The sequence below is a fragment of the Delphinapterus leucas genome, chromosome 12 (assembly GCF_059928025.1).
Source record: "Delphinapterus leucas isolate spDelLeu-1000000601 "Yukka" chromosome 12, BTC_Dleu_Yukka2, whole genome shotgun sequence".
In the NCBI taxonomy this organism is placed as follows: Eukaryota; Metazoa; Chordata; class Mammalia; order Artiodactyla; family Monodontidae; genus Delphinapterus; species Delphinapterus leucas.
Window position 1 is genome coordinate 48,711,765 of NC_143140.1, and position 15,678 is coordinate 48,727,442.

The 15,678-nt window shown below is 36.2% G+C and overlaps 1 protein-coding gene across 8 annotated transcripts in view; it reads right to left on the minus strand.

Moving 5' to 3' along the window:
* The window catches only part of REV3L (REV3 like, DNA directed polymerase zeta catalytic subunit), a 187,727-nt gene that overhangs the window by 46,036 nt on the left and 126,013 nt on the right, over nt 1-15,678 (minus strand). For all 8 annotated transcript variants that reach the window (XM_089921939.1, XM_089921940.1, XM_089921941.1 and 5 more), the window contains 4 exons: nt 12,456-12,648; nt 11,193-11,304; nt 5,343-5,458; nt 1,767-1,885 (listed from right to left, as the gene is read on the minus strand). In XM_089921939.1, the coding sequence (XP_089778065.1) occupies nt 1,767-1,885; nt 5,343-5,458; nt 11,193-11,304; nt 12,456-12,648 (540 nt within the window). The remainder of the gene's footprint in view (nt 1-1,766; nt 1,886-5,342; nt 5,459-11,192; nt 11,305-12,455; nt 12,649-15,678) is intronic.

The following is a 15,678-nucleotide window of genomic DNA, read 5'->3' on the forward strand; positions in this document are numbered from 1 at the left end:
CCACAAGTTCATTCAGGATTTCACGGAAATTTCCAAATTGCCAGGAGTACTTAGGGTTAGGAAAAAAGTGATAATCTAATTTGGCACATCTAGGAAGTGGGGGTGGGGGTGGTGTAAATTACCCGACTGTAACTTTTTCACAGTTGTTCCGCACAGATACAAATAAAGATCAGAGATGGTATATATGTAGCCTAGAATTAGAGAGAATTTACAGTAAGGACTAAAGAAAGCCCTAAACTCTGAAAAAATATTTACTCTCTAATTTGTGATTTTTAAGCTAACAGTTGATAATTGCTATAGTTGCCCTTTGGATCTTCAGGAATGAAAAGATCCCTAAAACTAAGTAAGACTCAATAATTTAATTTTGTGTTTATATACTTAATTTATGTGTTCATTCAGGCAGTATTGGAGACTGAAGTTTGAAATACATAATGGAATATACAAACCAAATACATCACACAATCTCTGTACGTTCCATATCCTATGCCGTGTCACTAGGAATTACAGTGGACCCTTGAACAACACAGGGGTTAGGGCACCAACTCCCATGCAGTTGAAAATCTGTGTATAACTTTACAGTTAGCTCTTTGTAGATGCAAATCTGCATTGCAGATTCAACCAACCCGTGGATCATGTAGTACTGTAGTATGTATTTATCGGAGAAAAAAAAATCCACCAATAAGTGGATCTGTGTAGTTCAAACCCATGTTGTTTGAGGGTCAACTGTATTTTTGAAGTCACTGGAAGATTCTTGTGCTGACAATATTTTAAGAACAACAGGATAAAAATTATCCTCAAGCAGATACATGTATGGTACATTTTCAAATTAGATAAAATGTGAGCATAACGTGAAGCTCATGGTGCAGAGAGAAAATAAAAATAAAAATGGGAATACCTAAATTTTATATAAAGAGCATATTTTCTTATCTGGAAGAATTACTCCATGATTGGTCCCAAAAGAATTGCAGAGGGCATGCTTGGAAACTCAAATTTTTATATAAATCTAGAAGAGCCAGAAAAGATCACAGCGGATAATGAGTGTATAATAGAAAGAGAAAGTATTTTCAAAGGGAAGTAGTTGAAGAATAGAGTTCTCTCTTAAAGTTAAACATTTTATCTGATATTACAAGTCCAAAATCTGAGAATAGAGCAATTTATTGTAGGTATCTTTTTTCTTACATTTTTGGTGACAGAATTATTTCTCTGAGTGATTGCATATTAATAAGATAGTTTCATACTACCAAAAATCCTTACCTGGGCCCCCAAAGACTCAACTGGATGCTGCTATTAACTATTTCCAAGTAATGTGTTTCCAATTGACCCAGGTTTTAAATATCCCTAGTTCAAAAAGTTCTTTCCTATATCTAGACTAAATTTTTCTTACTGTAATAAATCAAAAAGGTCAAGCTGAGTTTATCTGGCCTTGAGTGTAAAAATGATTTAAGAGCAAAAAATGATGAAATTATACAACATTCCATACATACAAGATAACATTTTATGATAGCTGTAGACTTTTATAGCCACTGCTATTTGTGCTTAGGCACAAACAGGGGAAAAAAAATCATCAATAACAAAGTTAAATACTTCTATAGCTTTGCATTTTAGAAAGTATTTATTTTTGAAACTCTACTTAAGTATAATAAAAATAATTCACAAATAAGCATAAGCTATATAGGAAGCTATACTAATATTCTATAATGATTAAAATCACTATATATTGATCTAATCTCTTATTTCCAAACCAAATTTCAGATAAAGTACCTTACCTCATTTCTCATGATTCTCCAAAGATTTAGTGTAATTCGGCCAACAATATTTATCTCACTCATTGTATCTGACCCATAGTCATCTCTTTCGGCTGCAAATCTATTCTCAACTTTGTCATCTATAGAAATGAATATAGGTTGCATCAGGACTCACAGAAACCAAATTTCCAAGCAAACCATGCAAAAGAAGATGAGAATAAAAATTCAAGATGAAGATTAAAGATTAAATGTAATTCACAGTTTATTTTGTATTAGGCTTAAGACAAAAATCATTATTTTGACTAATAAAACAATTTTTCTTTCCTCTTTAAATTATAAAAGAATTTTGTGAAATAAATGTATCTGAAAACTGTATATATTTTTTAACAATAAAAGCATATATACACACACTTTTTAAAAAAATAAATGCTTTTCTCTTTAAATATGATAATTACTGATGCTATTTGTTTTTTTAAATAAATTTATTTATTTTTGGATGCATTGGGTCTTCATTGCTGCACAGGGTCTTTCTCTAGCTGTGGTGAGTGGGGGCTACTCTTTGTTGTGGTACGTGGGCTTCTCATTGTGGTGGCTTCTCTTGCTGCGGAGCACGGGCTCTAGGCACGTGGGCTCAGTAGTTGTGGCTCGCGGGCTCTAGAGCACAGGCTCAGTAGTTATGGCGCACAGGTTTAGTTGCTCCACGGCATGTGGGATCTTCCCGGACCAGGGCTCAAACCCGTGTCCCCTGCATTGGCAGAAGGATTCTTAACCACTGTGCCACCAGGGAAGCCCTGGTGCTATTTTTATGAATACCTAACACCACATGATTTCTCTGGTGTTTGGATGAAAAATATTTATTATTAAACTGGTCATTTCTTGGGGAAAAAATGGTAGAATTTTTAACCTAAACAATTCTCTGGGGCTTCCCTGGTGGCGCAGTGGTTGAGAGTCCACCTGCTGATGCAGGGGACACGGGTTCGTGCCCCGGTCCGGGAAGATCCCACATGCCGCGGAGCGGCTGGGCCTGTGAGCCATGGCCGCTGGGCCTGCACGTCCGGAGCCTGTGCTCTGCAACAGGGGAGGCCACAACAGTGAGAGGCCCGTGTACCAAGAAATGAGGGTTGTGTCACATGTTGAAATGATAATATCTGAATATATTCAGTTAAATAAAATATGTCCTTAAATTAAAAAAAAAATCTCTGAAAATTTGTTGACATTAATTAATGATTTTCAAATTCAGGGTGAAATTCTACTAACTACATATGGAGAACTAGATGAAGAGTTCCTCTTACAGTGAACAGAGTTCTGAGTCTAGTTTCTAAGTGATGATTTTATCTAGAATTAGAAATTAAAATTTGTTTCTCCTATATAACACTGGGTATACATGAATGTTGTTGATAGAGGCTCTAGAATAATAAATATATTTACCATATTTGAATGTCTGTTATGTTCTAAGAACTTTACTAACATTATTTATTTTATTTTAATACAGCCACTTTGGGCTTCCCTGGTGGCGCAGTGGTTGAGAGTCCGCCTGACGATTCAGGGGACACGGGTTCGTGCCCCCGCCCGGGAGGATCCCACATGCCACGGAGCGGCTGGGCCCGTGAGCCATGGCCGCTGAGCCTGCGCGTCCGGAGCCTGTGCTCCGCGACGGGAGAGGCCACAACAGTGAGAGGCCTGCGTACCGCAAAAAAAAAAAAAAAAAAAATTAAAAAAAAAAAAAAAATACAGCCACTTTATTATGTTAGTATAATTTTTATTTTGCACTATAGTACATTCTACTCAGAAATGTTTTATCTTGTCCCAGGCCACATAGTAACAAAACCAGTATTCTAAACCTGGGTTACCTGATTCCAAAGACCACGTACACAAACCTACTGCTCTTCTTTATTTTAAAAACATAATGTTTAAGAGATTTTTTTCAAGTGTACACCATAGTGATTCAGTATTTTTGCAGATTATATTCCATTATAGGTTATTACAAGATAATGGATATAATTCCCTGTGCTATACTGTATGAAACTAACACAATATTGTAAATCAATTTAAAAAAAGTTTAAAAAAGTGTTGTGTTTTTCCTTTCATTTTTTCATTTAACAAACACATAATGTTTACTATGTTCTCAGGCACTGTTCTAAGTATTTTATTATAGCACTATGAGATAAGTTCTGTTACGTCCCTATTTTACAGACGAACAAAATGAGGTATCAATAAGTTAAGAAACCTATCCTGTTGGATGTCTGAATCCTGCTGGCCAGGATTTGAACCCAGGTGGTCTTTCTCCAGAATGTGTGCTTTTTACCATTGGTGCTCTTTACTATGCCTTTCTACTGCATGCCCTTTCTACTGCATGCCCTTTCTACTGCATGCCCTTTCTGCTGCACCATGTTGCCTCATAAAAATGGTTTCAGCAGTGTTCTAAAAGGACAGGAGCTTTCATTCATTATTCTGAAGTCATATACCTTAGTCATTAGAATTAATTAATTAGTAAGTGCACTGAACACCCATGCTACCTATCCTGAATGTTCAGAAACCTATGCCCAATGAAATGTTGAAAAAATTGAGATATATCACTATTACTATCACTCAAGGGACAGAGAAGCTACAAACAATTAATGCAATGACAAACTAAAAGCAGCTCTGCCTTTTTTTCTAAACTTTTGCAAAGCTCAAAATATTTACTGTCCTTGAATCTTCTTCAACTTCAACTTTTCCCTTTCCATTTACCAACACTTTAGATATTTTATTGACTTCATAACCCCTTTCAGGAGGTATCTTGATTGGTTTTACTAATTTTGTATTTGATCTTTATGCCTCCCAAAGTATATGCTACTTTGTCCTAGTCCAACTTGGGGGGGGGCCTTTAAAACAAAGTTATTAAAAATTCAGTAACTATAAACAAAACATAATTTAAAAAATGCTTTAAAAACTAATTTTGGTATGAATATTATTACTGCCCCTCTCTTCAATTAGAATCACACTATTGGGGAACAGCCTTCAAAATTCATGTAGTTTTTTAGCCTGACACCCAAATAAAAAAAACAGTTAGTGTTCCTCTACCATCTCCTCCTTCCTCACCAAATGGATAAAACATAGAACCAGACAAATAAAATAAAATTATGGTGTATCAAGTCAAAGAAATGTTATGTGCTTCATAATGATTATAAAGACTATCTCATAATGCAGAAAAATATTTATGTTAAAATGCTGGATAGAGCTTCCCTGGTGGCGCAGTGGTTGAGAGTCTGCCTGCCGATGCATGGGACACGGATTCATGCACCGGTCTGGGAAGATCCCACATGCCGTGGAACGGCTGGGCCCGTGAGCCATGGCCGCTGAGCCTGCGCGTCTGGAGCCTGTGCTCCGCAGCGGAAGAGGCCACAACAGTGAGAGGCCCGCATACCGCAAAAAAAAAAAAAAAAAAAAAAAAAGCTGGATAAAAATGGGATATATGTATGATTAAAGTTTATAATGGAGTTATGTATATCTAGAACTTACACAATTTAGTATTAAAAATCAGGCTAAAACAATAATCTTGTCTTTATTTGTAATTTGCCCTGTAGTTAACAATAAAACATTCATAGTGCTTCCTACCTGGCACCCGAGAGATCATCTGGCATAAGTCAACACTCAGTGCAGCAGCCCTCTGTAAGAGGTAACCCCAGGAATGCATCTGAATTTCATATCCTAGCAGAATATCAGGATCATACCTAAAGAAGGAATGAAAAAATTAAACAAGGACCACACGTTTGAACCTTTAAGCAGAACTACTTCTTTATGATATAAATTACAAAATTAAAAATCTACATTTTATAATGTTTCTCAGGTGGAAAAGGGTGATATAGTGGTGCCTATAGAATTTCTTTAGAGGAAGGGGTGGGGTGGTTAGAGTTCTTAGTTCAAAGCTACTTTTGTAAAAGCAAAAGTAGTTTTTACTTAGATTATGTATTTACTTGATATGACTTGGCAAAGAGGCTGCTAAAAATTGGGGTGGGAGGCAGGCATTACCAGTAAAGTGTATGAGTGAGGGTATAATTGAGATATAATGTGGGTAGGGGCAGGGTGAAGTATGAGGGCATGTGTGGATACTGTATTTTGAAAATGATCCCCCAGGTCATTTTGTTGTCACTTCTCTACCCCTGTACCCTCTACTGTACTTTAACAGTTGTAATGCTGAGAAAAAAAATGAAAATTTCTTCCTTTTCCCTCTTAGTAAAGACTTGGTCCTCACATAAAGTAAGGCCTCTGTAATGATAAGTTCATCCTCTAAACTTAAGAGGAAGGTGACTCAGTTTAATGGAAGAATTAAATATTAATAGGGGTGAGATTAATGTGGGGAAGCTAAACATCAGAAACTAGGTGAAAAATACGCTCACTGTGGTCACACAGTTGCACTGGTAGAACTGAACTGACAATCTGCATCCACCTTAGAAGGCGCTGCTTTGAGCTTCTTCTGAGGACTTCCACTGTGACCACCATAAAAAAATGTCTGATTATAGCACAAAGGAAAATAAGCATGAAGATTTACATCAATGGGAAAATTGTGTGGGCAAGAGAAGAACTGATTACAGTCTTAGGTGGAGAACAAAAACTTTTGAGAGTGAAGACTACTGTAATGCTATCAAATCAGAAGTTCCAAATTACTCTGATTATTGTACCATTATTCATAAAAGCCAAAAAAGTAGAGTGAAAGATCACAAAAATTTATAAAGCTGGGTTTTACATAACTGCTTATAAAGTCACTCTGAATTATGGGATGTGCAGCCTGTCCATATTACATCACTTAACACTATTAAGTTTCACCAATGTCTACAGTTATAGATTACCCCAGTTTACTAATGTAAACAATATATGGCTACTCAGCAAGTCTGTGGTAACAGTGGATCATGGGAAGACCAGATCTATTTTTAGAACTGGTTTGCTAATATTTTATCATACTTTCATAGCTAATTTCTTTAAATGGGTATTGAATGACATTAGTTTTTACTTAGATAATAAAAATAAGAATGTCACAAAAATGTCTCCTTACTTAAGTGGCTAATGTCAAAAGAACTAGACTCAAACTTCTGCAATAATATTCTTTTCATTTTTCCTATTCCTTAAAGGCCCTATAAAATACATTCCCTAACGTAAATTTCAATATCCAGTGATCTGCTTGTGATCCATTGTTATACTACAGACTTACAAAGTAGCCTTCAAACTTGTCAGGAGAAAAAGATAACATATATCCATGTGCTTTCCTCTATATAAAAAGGACTGAAATTTCTGAGAAAACCACTTAATTTAATAAAAATGATTAATTTAATAGAACAGCCAAATGGATCTTTTCACCGACCTATAAAAGTGTTTTCTTGGTAGAAAGTGCCACGTGGCTGGTAATTCTGGAACAAAGAGCAGGATTATAACACGAGAGAGTGGGGAGAAGCAAAAGCAAGCAAGAGAATATGCAACAATGAGGCAAAGGCTCAGTCTCAGAGATCAGAGATTAAAAGGGTAGATTAATTCTTAAAAAGGAAGTCCAGAAAAGTCCTAGGGCTTCAAGAAAAGAGAAGTCTCCCAACACCCTTCCTGCTCATTAGTCTTCTAAAATAACATCCAATATCTCAACACATCTTTGTTGATAGCAACTTCATCAACTCTTCCATTAAAGTTAAACTCTTCTCAGAGCAGTCAAAGATGATCTGCATGACAAGTGCATCTCCCTATAAAGCTAACTATGTAATGTCTAAATTTGAGAAACTGGGGCAGAAGTGTTAAGTGACTCTAAGGATCGTCAGGGAAAGGAGATTTGAAGGATTCCCATACACACATGAAAGAACCCATGCAGCTGACTGCATTAATACTAAGAATATTTAGAAAAGGCATTACAATTTGGTCACAGTCAACCTTGATCTTAAGAGAAGACTTTGGAAGATTGCTGGAGTACCTTTCACATACATTTCTAAACATGGGTACAACATGAAGAAGATGCCAGATGATTACAGAGCCCTTCTGTTGACTCTTAAATAGTTCTTCCACCTTCTTCAACTGAATTTTTTTGATTCATGAAACATCTACTTATTATAAGAATTATTATTCCAATCAGCTACTTGCTCTGTTGTGGTAACTGACTAATAGAGTGATTAAGTACACTTATTTTCTGATAATGTTTTGAAAGTATTTTTTTCTCAATTAACAAGTACCTATTTTATAAACTTCTACTGCTCAGAGATTACCACTGAAAAAACAGAAAGCTACCCTTAATGCTTCTCTTAATGGATTTATTAATAGATTTTGTTCTTTTAGAAAAACTGCCATTTCAGTATTTTTCAGATCTATTATATTTATTTTTTGACCTAGAGGCTGTTTAGTTTTACAAGACTCTCAAAGCTCATAAAACATCTTTTTCAAGTTCAAAGTCCCAAGGATTCCATATTTCTTCTGTGAAAACATTCAGTGACAGTAACAAAATCTTGGTGACTTGTTCTGCAATTTTTGTAAATTTTATTCACTCTACCAGGTTTCTAAAAGTTATAGAAAGAAGAAGGTTGGGTAGATAGGATTAGTAGTGAAGAACAAAACTGTGCTTCTGATGAAGCATCAGAAAAAGCAGCAAATAAGAAAATAATTTTATTTGCTTAGGCAGAAAAAAGCTGCTTTACAATTAATATTTTAGATAACCCAATAACATCTGTACAGATGAGAGGTGAGGGGGCTCTAACTAGGGGAGTGGCAATGGGCATGGGGAGGGGGAGGGGAGAAGGAATGATCTTGAAAGATAATTCTGAGGTTAAATGGATAGGATGTAATGCATGGATTAGAGAAGAAAAAAAGGTAGGACTCAAAACTTAAATTATTTAAGTTAGGGAGTCCGGGGAAATGTGAAATTAATAGTTCAAGGAAATACAGAAAGAGGAAAATGTTTGTGACAAGAAGATAATGAATTTGATTTTACTTGTGTAATATCGCTTTGCATTATTTTATGTGTTTGCCACCTGAGCAGGTAAATATTAAGAACAGAAAAATAAAGACAATAAAACTCTTTGAGAATATACATCTATATCTTATTCAATCTTATATTCAGCACTTAAGAACTGTACCTTACACATAGAGTTAACATTTAAGTACTGACCAGGCTAAGAGTTTTATGTGCTTTATCTCACTTAATTCTCGTATCTATTACCCCTTTTACAGATGAGGAAACCAAAGTTTAGAGAGATAAGTAACTTGCTCAAGACAAAAAGACAGAGCTGGCTGACTCCCAAGCCTACGCTCTTAGCAAAACCTGTGTAGAGTAGGTGCTCAACAAATGAGGTATAAGAAGGAAATAATCTTTTAGGGAGCTGTTTGGACTAATATATAAAGGACATTACAGAATTGAAATGTTGATATTTAAGCATTTTTCTTCTTTTTCTAATAGCCATATCATCTTTTGAATAAGAACCAGAAGTTAGTTTTATTTTGTTTACTGCATTTTTCTTAACAACCAGTATAATTCATGTTATGGACATTTAAGAAAGTTACTACACTTGCAAATGATTGACAAGATTCTCAATGTTCACAGGTAATCCTATTGCTGGGAATAAACCTAACAAGGAGAAGACAAGCATACAAAGCCCAGGGACATTACTGGATATGTGCTGGCCCATAAAATGGTATCTGCCTAAAACTCTTACATGTTCCTTTTGCTAAGCTGCTTGCAGTGGGGGCACTGAAAGTACCTGACATGTTGATATCTCTATGAGAAGATAAAAGATAGGACTGACAATGGCAAGACTCAAATGGATGGGAATCCATCCAGTCACCAGTGCAATAAATAGTAAAAATACATTCCTCTTTTTTCCTCCCTAGAGTGGTGGGTAGCAGCATATCATTTCTTTTATGCTTTGACATTTAATCTAATTTTGTTTCACTGAAAACGTTTTCTGGTTTTCTGATTTTCAAAATGGTTTATGTTAACCCATCTGGGATGCAATCAGATGTTGAGTCAGTAAAACATCACCTTGACCTTTTTTTTTTTTTTGCGGTACGCGGGCCTCTCACTGTTGTGGCCTCTCCCGTTGCGGAGCACAGGCTCCGGACGCGCAGGCTCAGCGGCCATGGCTCACGGGCCCAGCCGCTCCGCGGCATGTGGGATCTTCCCGGACCGGGGCACAAACCCGTGTCCCCTGCATCGGCAGGTGGACTCAACCACTGCGCCACCAGGGAAGCCCCACCTTGATCTTTAATGCAGGATATCATCTCAGTTTTATAGGAAAAAGTTCGACTACAAAAGCAGAACAGAAAGGCTTGAGCGTAACAACACGCTCAAGGACAGCTTTTATCCATACATCAGGATCCAGAGTATTTTCTTTAAAAACCTACATCTAGCAATGGGCAATGGCTACTAAGAGTTATACTCTTGAGAAAATGCAAAAGAGATCCACTTGTTTAATTTTTAAATTAAAATTTTTTTGGTTAAAAACTCTTTCATAAATTTTGACAAGATTCTACTATCAAGCATCAAAGCCAACTATCAAATGGTCAAAAGAGATTTTCAAGAAACTATGTGCACAAAAGAGTATGTACCAGATAGTCCTAAATTTATGAACAAATTACATTCCAAAGTTTTTTGGAAATACTGATTTAAAACTCAGAAAAAATTTTCTTGAGAAAAAGAAAAAGAAAAAGAAAAAAGGTACTGAAATGGTGGCTGGCTCCCAAGGTAGAAGACTATTTAATGAATAATACAATTTAACTTTAGTACAGTTACCCATTATTTCATCACCATAGAAAAATGCTAAAATCCAACTGGGAAAGCTAGAGGCTAAGCCAATATTTCTCTTTCACTGGCCCCAAATCCTGAGAGTAGAATACTCCTTTTCTTATTCCTAATCTGCTGGAAATGGTGATGGTGGTTGGAGATGAGGGTAAAATCCTTTCCGGGCTAACTTTTCTTTCAAGGGCCATAGGAAGGGATTCGCTTCCTATTTTTTTTAATTCTTTTATAATTTTTTTTCTTTTTTATTTATTTATTTGTGGCTGAGTTGGGTCTTTGTTGCTGCACGTGGGCTTCCTCTAGTTGCAGCGAGTGGAGGCTACTCTTCGTCGCAGTGCATGGGCTTCTCCTTGCGGTGGCTTCTCGTTGCGGAGCACAGGATCTAGGTGTGTGGGCTTCAGTAGTTGTGGCACATGGGCTTCAGTAGTTGTGGCACATGGGCTTTAGTAGTTGTGGCTCGCAGGTTCTAGAGCGCAGGCTCAGTAGTTGTGGCGCACGGGCTTAGTTGCTCCACGGCATCATGTGGGATCTTCCCAGACCAGGGCTTGAACCTGTGTCCCCTGCACTGGCAGGTGGATTCCTAACCACCACACCATCAGGGAAGCCCATCACTTCCTATTTTTAACTTTCACCTATATCAATCAACAGTAGCACAAAAGGACTCTGAACAAAAACTGGAAAAAAAATCAGAAAATACAAAACAATACCTCTTTATTATATGTGCAATTTCTTGAAAAAGTGCCTTCTCATCAGCAGCATAGGTAACTTCTAGTCCTGTAATTCCAGATCTAATAAGCAATGGGGTCTGATATCTGATATCTAAGAATAAACAAAATATTTATTATATATAATTGTTTAAGTACTATTATCCCTTACTTTTGAGTAAGACTATGCACCTAAAATACTTTAAAATGAGACAGCATTCCCCAAAGTAAATATGTAATTAGCTCAGTTTCTTGAAAATTTTCTTAAAGGTTTTCTAGTACATGTAACTGAAAATTCAAATTTCATATTTTCAATTATTTTCCTGAAAAGTCTACATTCACAAAATTCCCCAGATAACGTGTCACCCAAAAAGAAAAATTACTTTGTTTCTTCCTACAGGAAGAGGCTTGCTTAGTGGAGAATATTTTACTCAGTGGTATGCTGGAGAATGCTTATAAGCACCTCTCCAGGAAAAAAAAAAAAAAGCCCTGATTTGTACTTCTTGTCTATATCCAAGATGTGAAAACTTCCCACCATGGCTAATTTGAAACTACCAATGTGACATCAACTAGTTCAAAAAAATTCATGAAAATTTAGCAATTGGCTTGTGAACTGGTACAAGCCAGCTCAAGCACATCACTGATTAAACTGCAAATTCCTGTACAATTTTGTTATATGTTAAGACTTCCTCCTCAATTGACTGAATTCACATATTACTATTTAAAATTGCAGAGGAACACCTGGTATTTTATAAACTGCCTTACATGGTATCCTATATGAAGAACCTCTGAACCAAAAGTGTATGTATTTAGGAAGAGATATCAACAAAATTAGAATATATCTTAAGTCTTTTATAAACCATTAACTTACAGTAGTAACTTAACTCCTTAAAGTAAAGAGAAACTCTGTATTAGCAGCAAAATACCAGCATGCATATATAAGGAAGGCTGTCCACCCAACCTACACAATTATTTGACTTCAGTATTAACAATTAGTATTTTATATAATAATATTTAGATCAAATTAGATATGCTAATTAGAAATTTTATTAAGCTCTTTATATTGTATTATTTCTGACTTCTAACAATAATTCAAGAATAATGAATTTAGGACAAAGCTATAGACAACATTTCCTACTCCCACCTCAGCAAACATTTTACAGAGGAGTTCCTTATGCTTGGTTTAGATCTTGAGCAAAGAAACTGTGCCATTAAAAGGCTCATCCTAGTGTAGGTAGGTATAAAATTAATAAAAATGAACAATACCTTGACTAGAGACTGTCTTGTCTTTATCAATCACTATTACACCTGTGAGTTCTGTTTTGTCTGTATCCAGCAGTGGAGTGTCAGATGAGATGCAGTAGAACAGAGCACAGATTGGGTCAAATTCAGGATCTGGTTCTAAGTCTCGTCTAGTTCGAGCATGTAATTCCACACTGATTAGAGTAAGATTTTGTATCTATAAAAGGAAATAAAAATCACACTTTTAAACATTTTTTGAGACATGCTGAAAGAAGTATGTTTCACTAAGACTCTAAGGAAATACACGTGTAAAATTACAGAAAAAAATGGTTATAAAGGACACATTCACAATTTAACACTCCACAAATTAAAACTAGATTTTTACTTCTAAGATTAGCTTAAATCAATTCACGTTTTTCTTTTAGAAAATCTGCTTATGCTGTAATTTCTTAATGACAACACACACTTAAAACTATCTGTCTAGAGTACATGCAGTGCCTCTGAATTTTCGCAATTTCTATTTGAGAAAGAGAATGACTAGTCCAGGTGGTCGTACATTCAAACCAAAGTCTGTTGATTTTACCTTTTACTTTCTACCCAGTTAATTATAGTTTTACCTATACTTTAAACGGAAAAGACAGATATTTTTTAGTTTGAAACTCCTACCTATTAATCCTCTGAGGGCTACTTAAATTTAGAGTTTTGTACATACTAGGCAGATTTTTAATTACAGTTTTTCCTGAAAAAAAAAATCATAAGAATTGTATGTTGTCAACTACACAATAGCTAGCTTTTTGCCTATGCACATTTTCTCTTTGACATATAATGCAAAAAATGTAATATTTTGCTTTTTACACTTATTTTCCTATGCTAATAAAAACTCTTCTTAACTGTAATCCTTTGTTATCTTTCTAAGACAGTAAGAATAAACTCTGGGTAAGAAAAACAAGATATATGTTGGATGATTAATGATTACAGCTAGAATTATAGCCATCATTGTACCAGTAATACACATATACCTGGCAATGAAAAATTAGTAGACTACTGGTAATTACTCAGATCATATAAATTTAATAAAGGATTTATATTTTGTATTTATCTTGCATGCCATCTGTTGAAGAAATGTAAATGCAAGGCTCTCCTTAGTGATGGGAGTAGAATTTGGTAGATATCTTTGGAGGACAACTTAGAAATATCTACCAAAATTTTAAAAGGACAGAACAAATTAGGGGTTACCAGTGGGAAGAGAGAAGGGGAGACGGTCAAGATAGAGGCAGGGGATTAAGAGATAAAAAACACTATGTATAAAATAAATAAGCAACAAGGATATTTTGTACAGTACAGGGAAATACAGCCATTATTTTATAATAACTTTTTTTGTTTTTTTTTTTTTGTGGTACGGAGGCCTCTCACTGTTGTGGCCTCTCCCGTTGTGGAGCACAGGCTCCGGTCGCGCAGGCTCAGCGGCCATGGCTCACGGGCCCAGCCGCTCCGCAGCATGTGGGATCTTCCCAGACCGGGGCACGAACCCGTGTTCCCTGCATCCCCAGGCGGACTCTCAACCACTGCGCCACCAGGGAAGCCCTCAACTTTACTTTTACTTCGCAAAAATAGATTAAGATCCTGAACATTTCAGCTGCAAAATTATGGCATAACCTTATCTGTTAGAGGAGTTTGCATTCTACATAACTTTCCCATAGGTTTTGGATATTTTCTTCACTTGGGTTTCATCAGAAGTTCATTACTTTTTCCTTTGCTCTTGAAATTTAGGTGTTGGATATGTCTTATGTCCATTACATTAGAACTGATGAAGCATTAGTGTTATCTGCAGAGGCAAGTAAAAGATTAAGACAATCGTAGAGATACTGTTATTTAAAAAGCATTGCTGGGCTTCCCTCGTGACACAGTGGTTGAGAGTCCGCCTGGCGATGCAGGGGACATGGGTTCATGCCCCGGTCCGGGAAGATGACACATGCCACGGAGCAGCTGGGCCCGTGAGCCACGGCCGCTGAGCCTGCACGTCTGGAGCCTGTGCTCCGCAACGGGAAAGGCCACAACAGTGAGAGGCCCGCATACCGCAAAAAAAAAAAAAAAAAAAAAAAATTGAATCACTATGTTGTACACCTGAAACTAATATAATGTTGTAAATCAACTATACTTCAATTAGATAAAAAGACATATCCTTTGATCTAGCATTTATACTCTTGAGAATAAGCCTGTAGATATATTCATATATGTAGCCAAAATATATGCACAAAGATGTTCACCAAAGATGGTAATATTTTCAGTTTTTTATAAGTTAAAAAGACTAAAAACCTAAATGTCTATCAGTTGGGAACTGGTTACATAAATTATGTGGCTTCCATAAAAACTACAGAATGGAAAACTCTGTAGCCTTTAAAATTTTCAAAAGAATGAGCCAGATCTACGTGTCCTAAAATGGAAAGACCACCATAATACACGGATAAATGGAACGAGTGTAGTATGCTTCCATGTATGTTAAAAATGTTAAGTACATGCATAGAAAATGTCTGCAAAGAGACAAAAAATATAAAACTGTTTATTGCTTTTGGGGAAGTGGACTGCTTAGTCAGGTGGGAGAGAAGCTTACTTTTCAATGGAAATCCTTTTGTCTTTTTTTTTTAACATCTTTATTGTAGTATAATTGCTTTACAATGGTGTGTTAGTTTCTGCTTTATAACAAAGTGAATCAGCTATACATATACATATATCCCCATATCTCCTCCCTCTTGTGTCTCCCTCCCATCCTCCCTATCCCACCCCTCTAGGTGGTCACAAAGCACCGAGCTGATCTCCCTGTGCTATGCAGCTGCTTCCCACTAGCTATCTATTTTACATTTGGTAGTGTATATATGTCCATGCCACTCTCTAACTTCGTCCCAGCTTACCCTTCCCCCTCCCCATGTCCTCAAGTCCATTCTCTATGTCTGCGTCTTTATTCCTGTCCTGCCCCTAGGTTCTTCAGAACAATTTTTTCCTTTTTAGATTCCATATATATGTTAGCATACAGTATTTGTTTTTCTCTTTCTGACTTACTTCACTCTGTATGACAGACTCTAGGTCCATCCACCTCACTACAAATAACTCAATTTTGTTTCCTTTTATGGCTGAGTAATATTCCATTGTATATATGTGCCACATCTTCTTTATCCATTCATCTGTTGATAGACACTTACGTTGCTTCCATGTCCTGGCTATTGTAAATAGAGCTGCAATGAACATTATT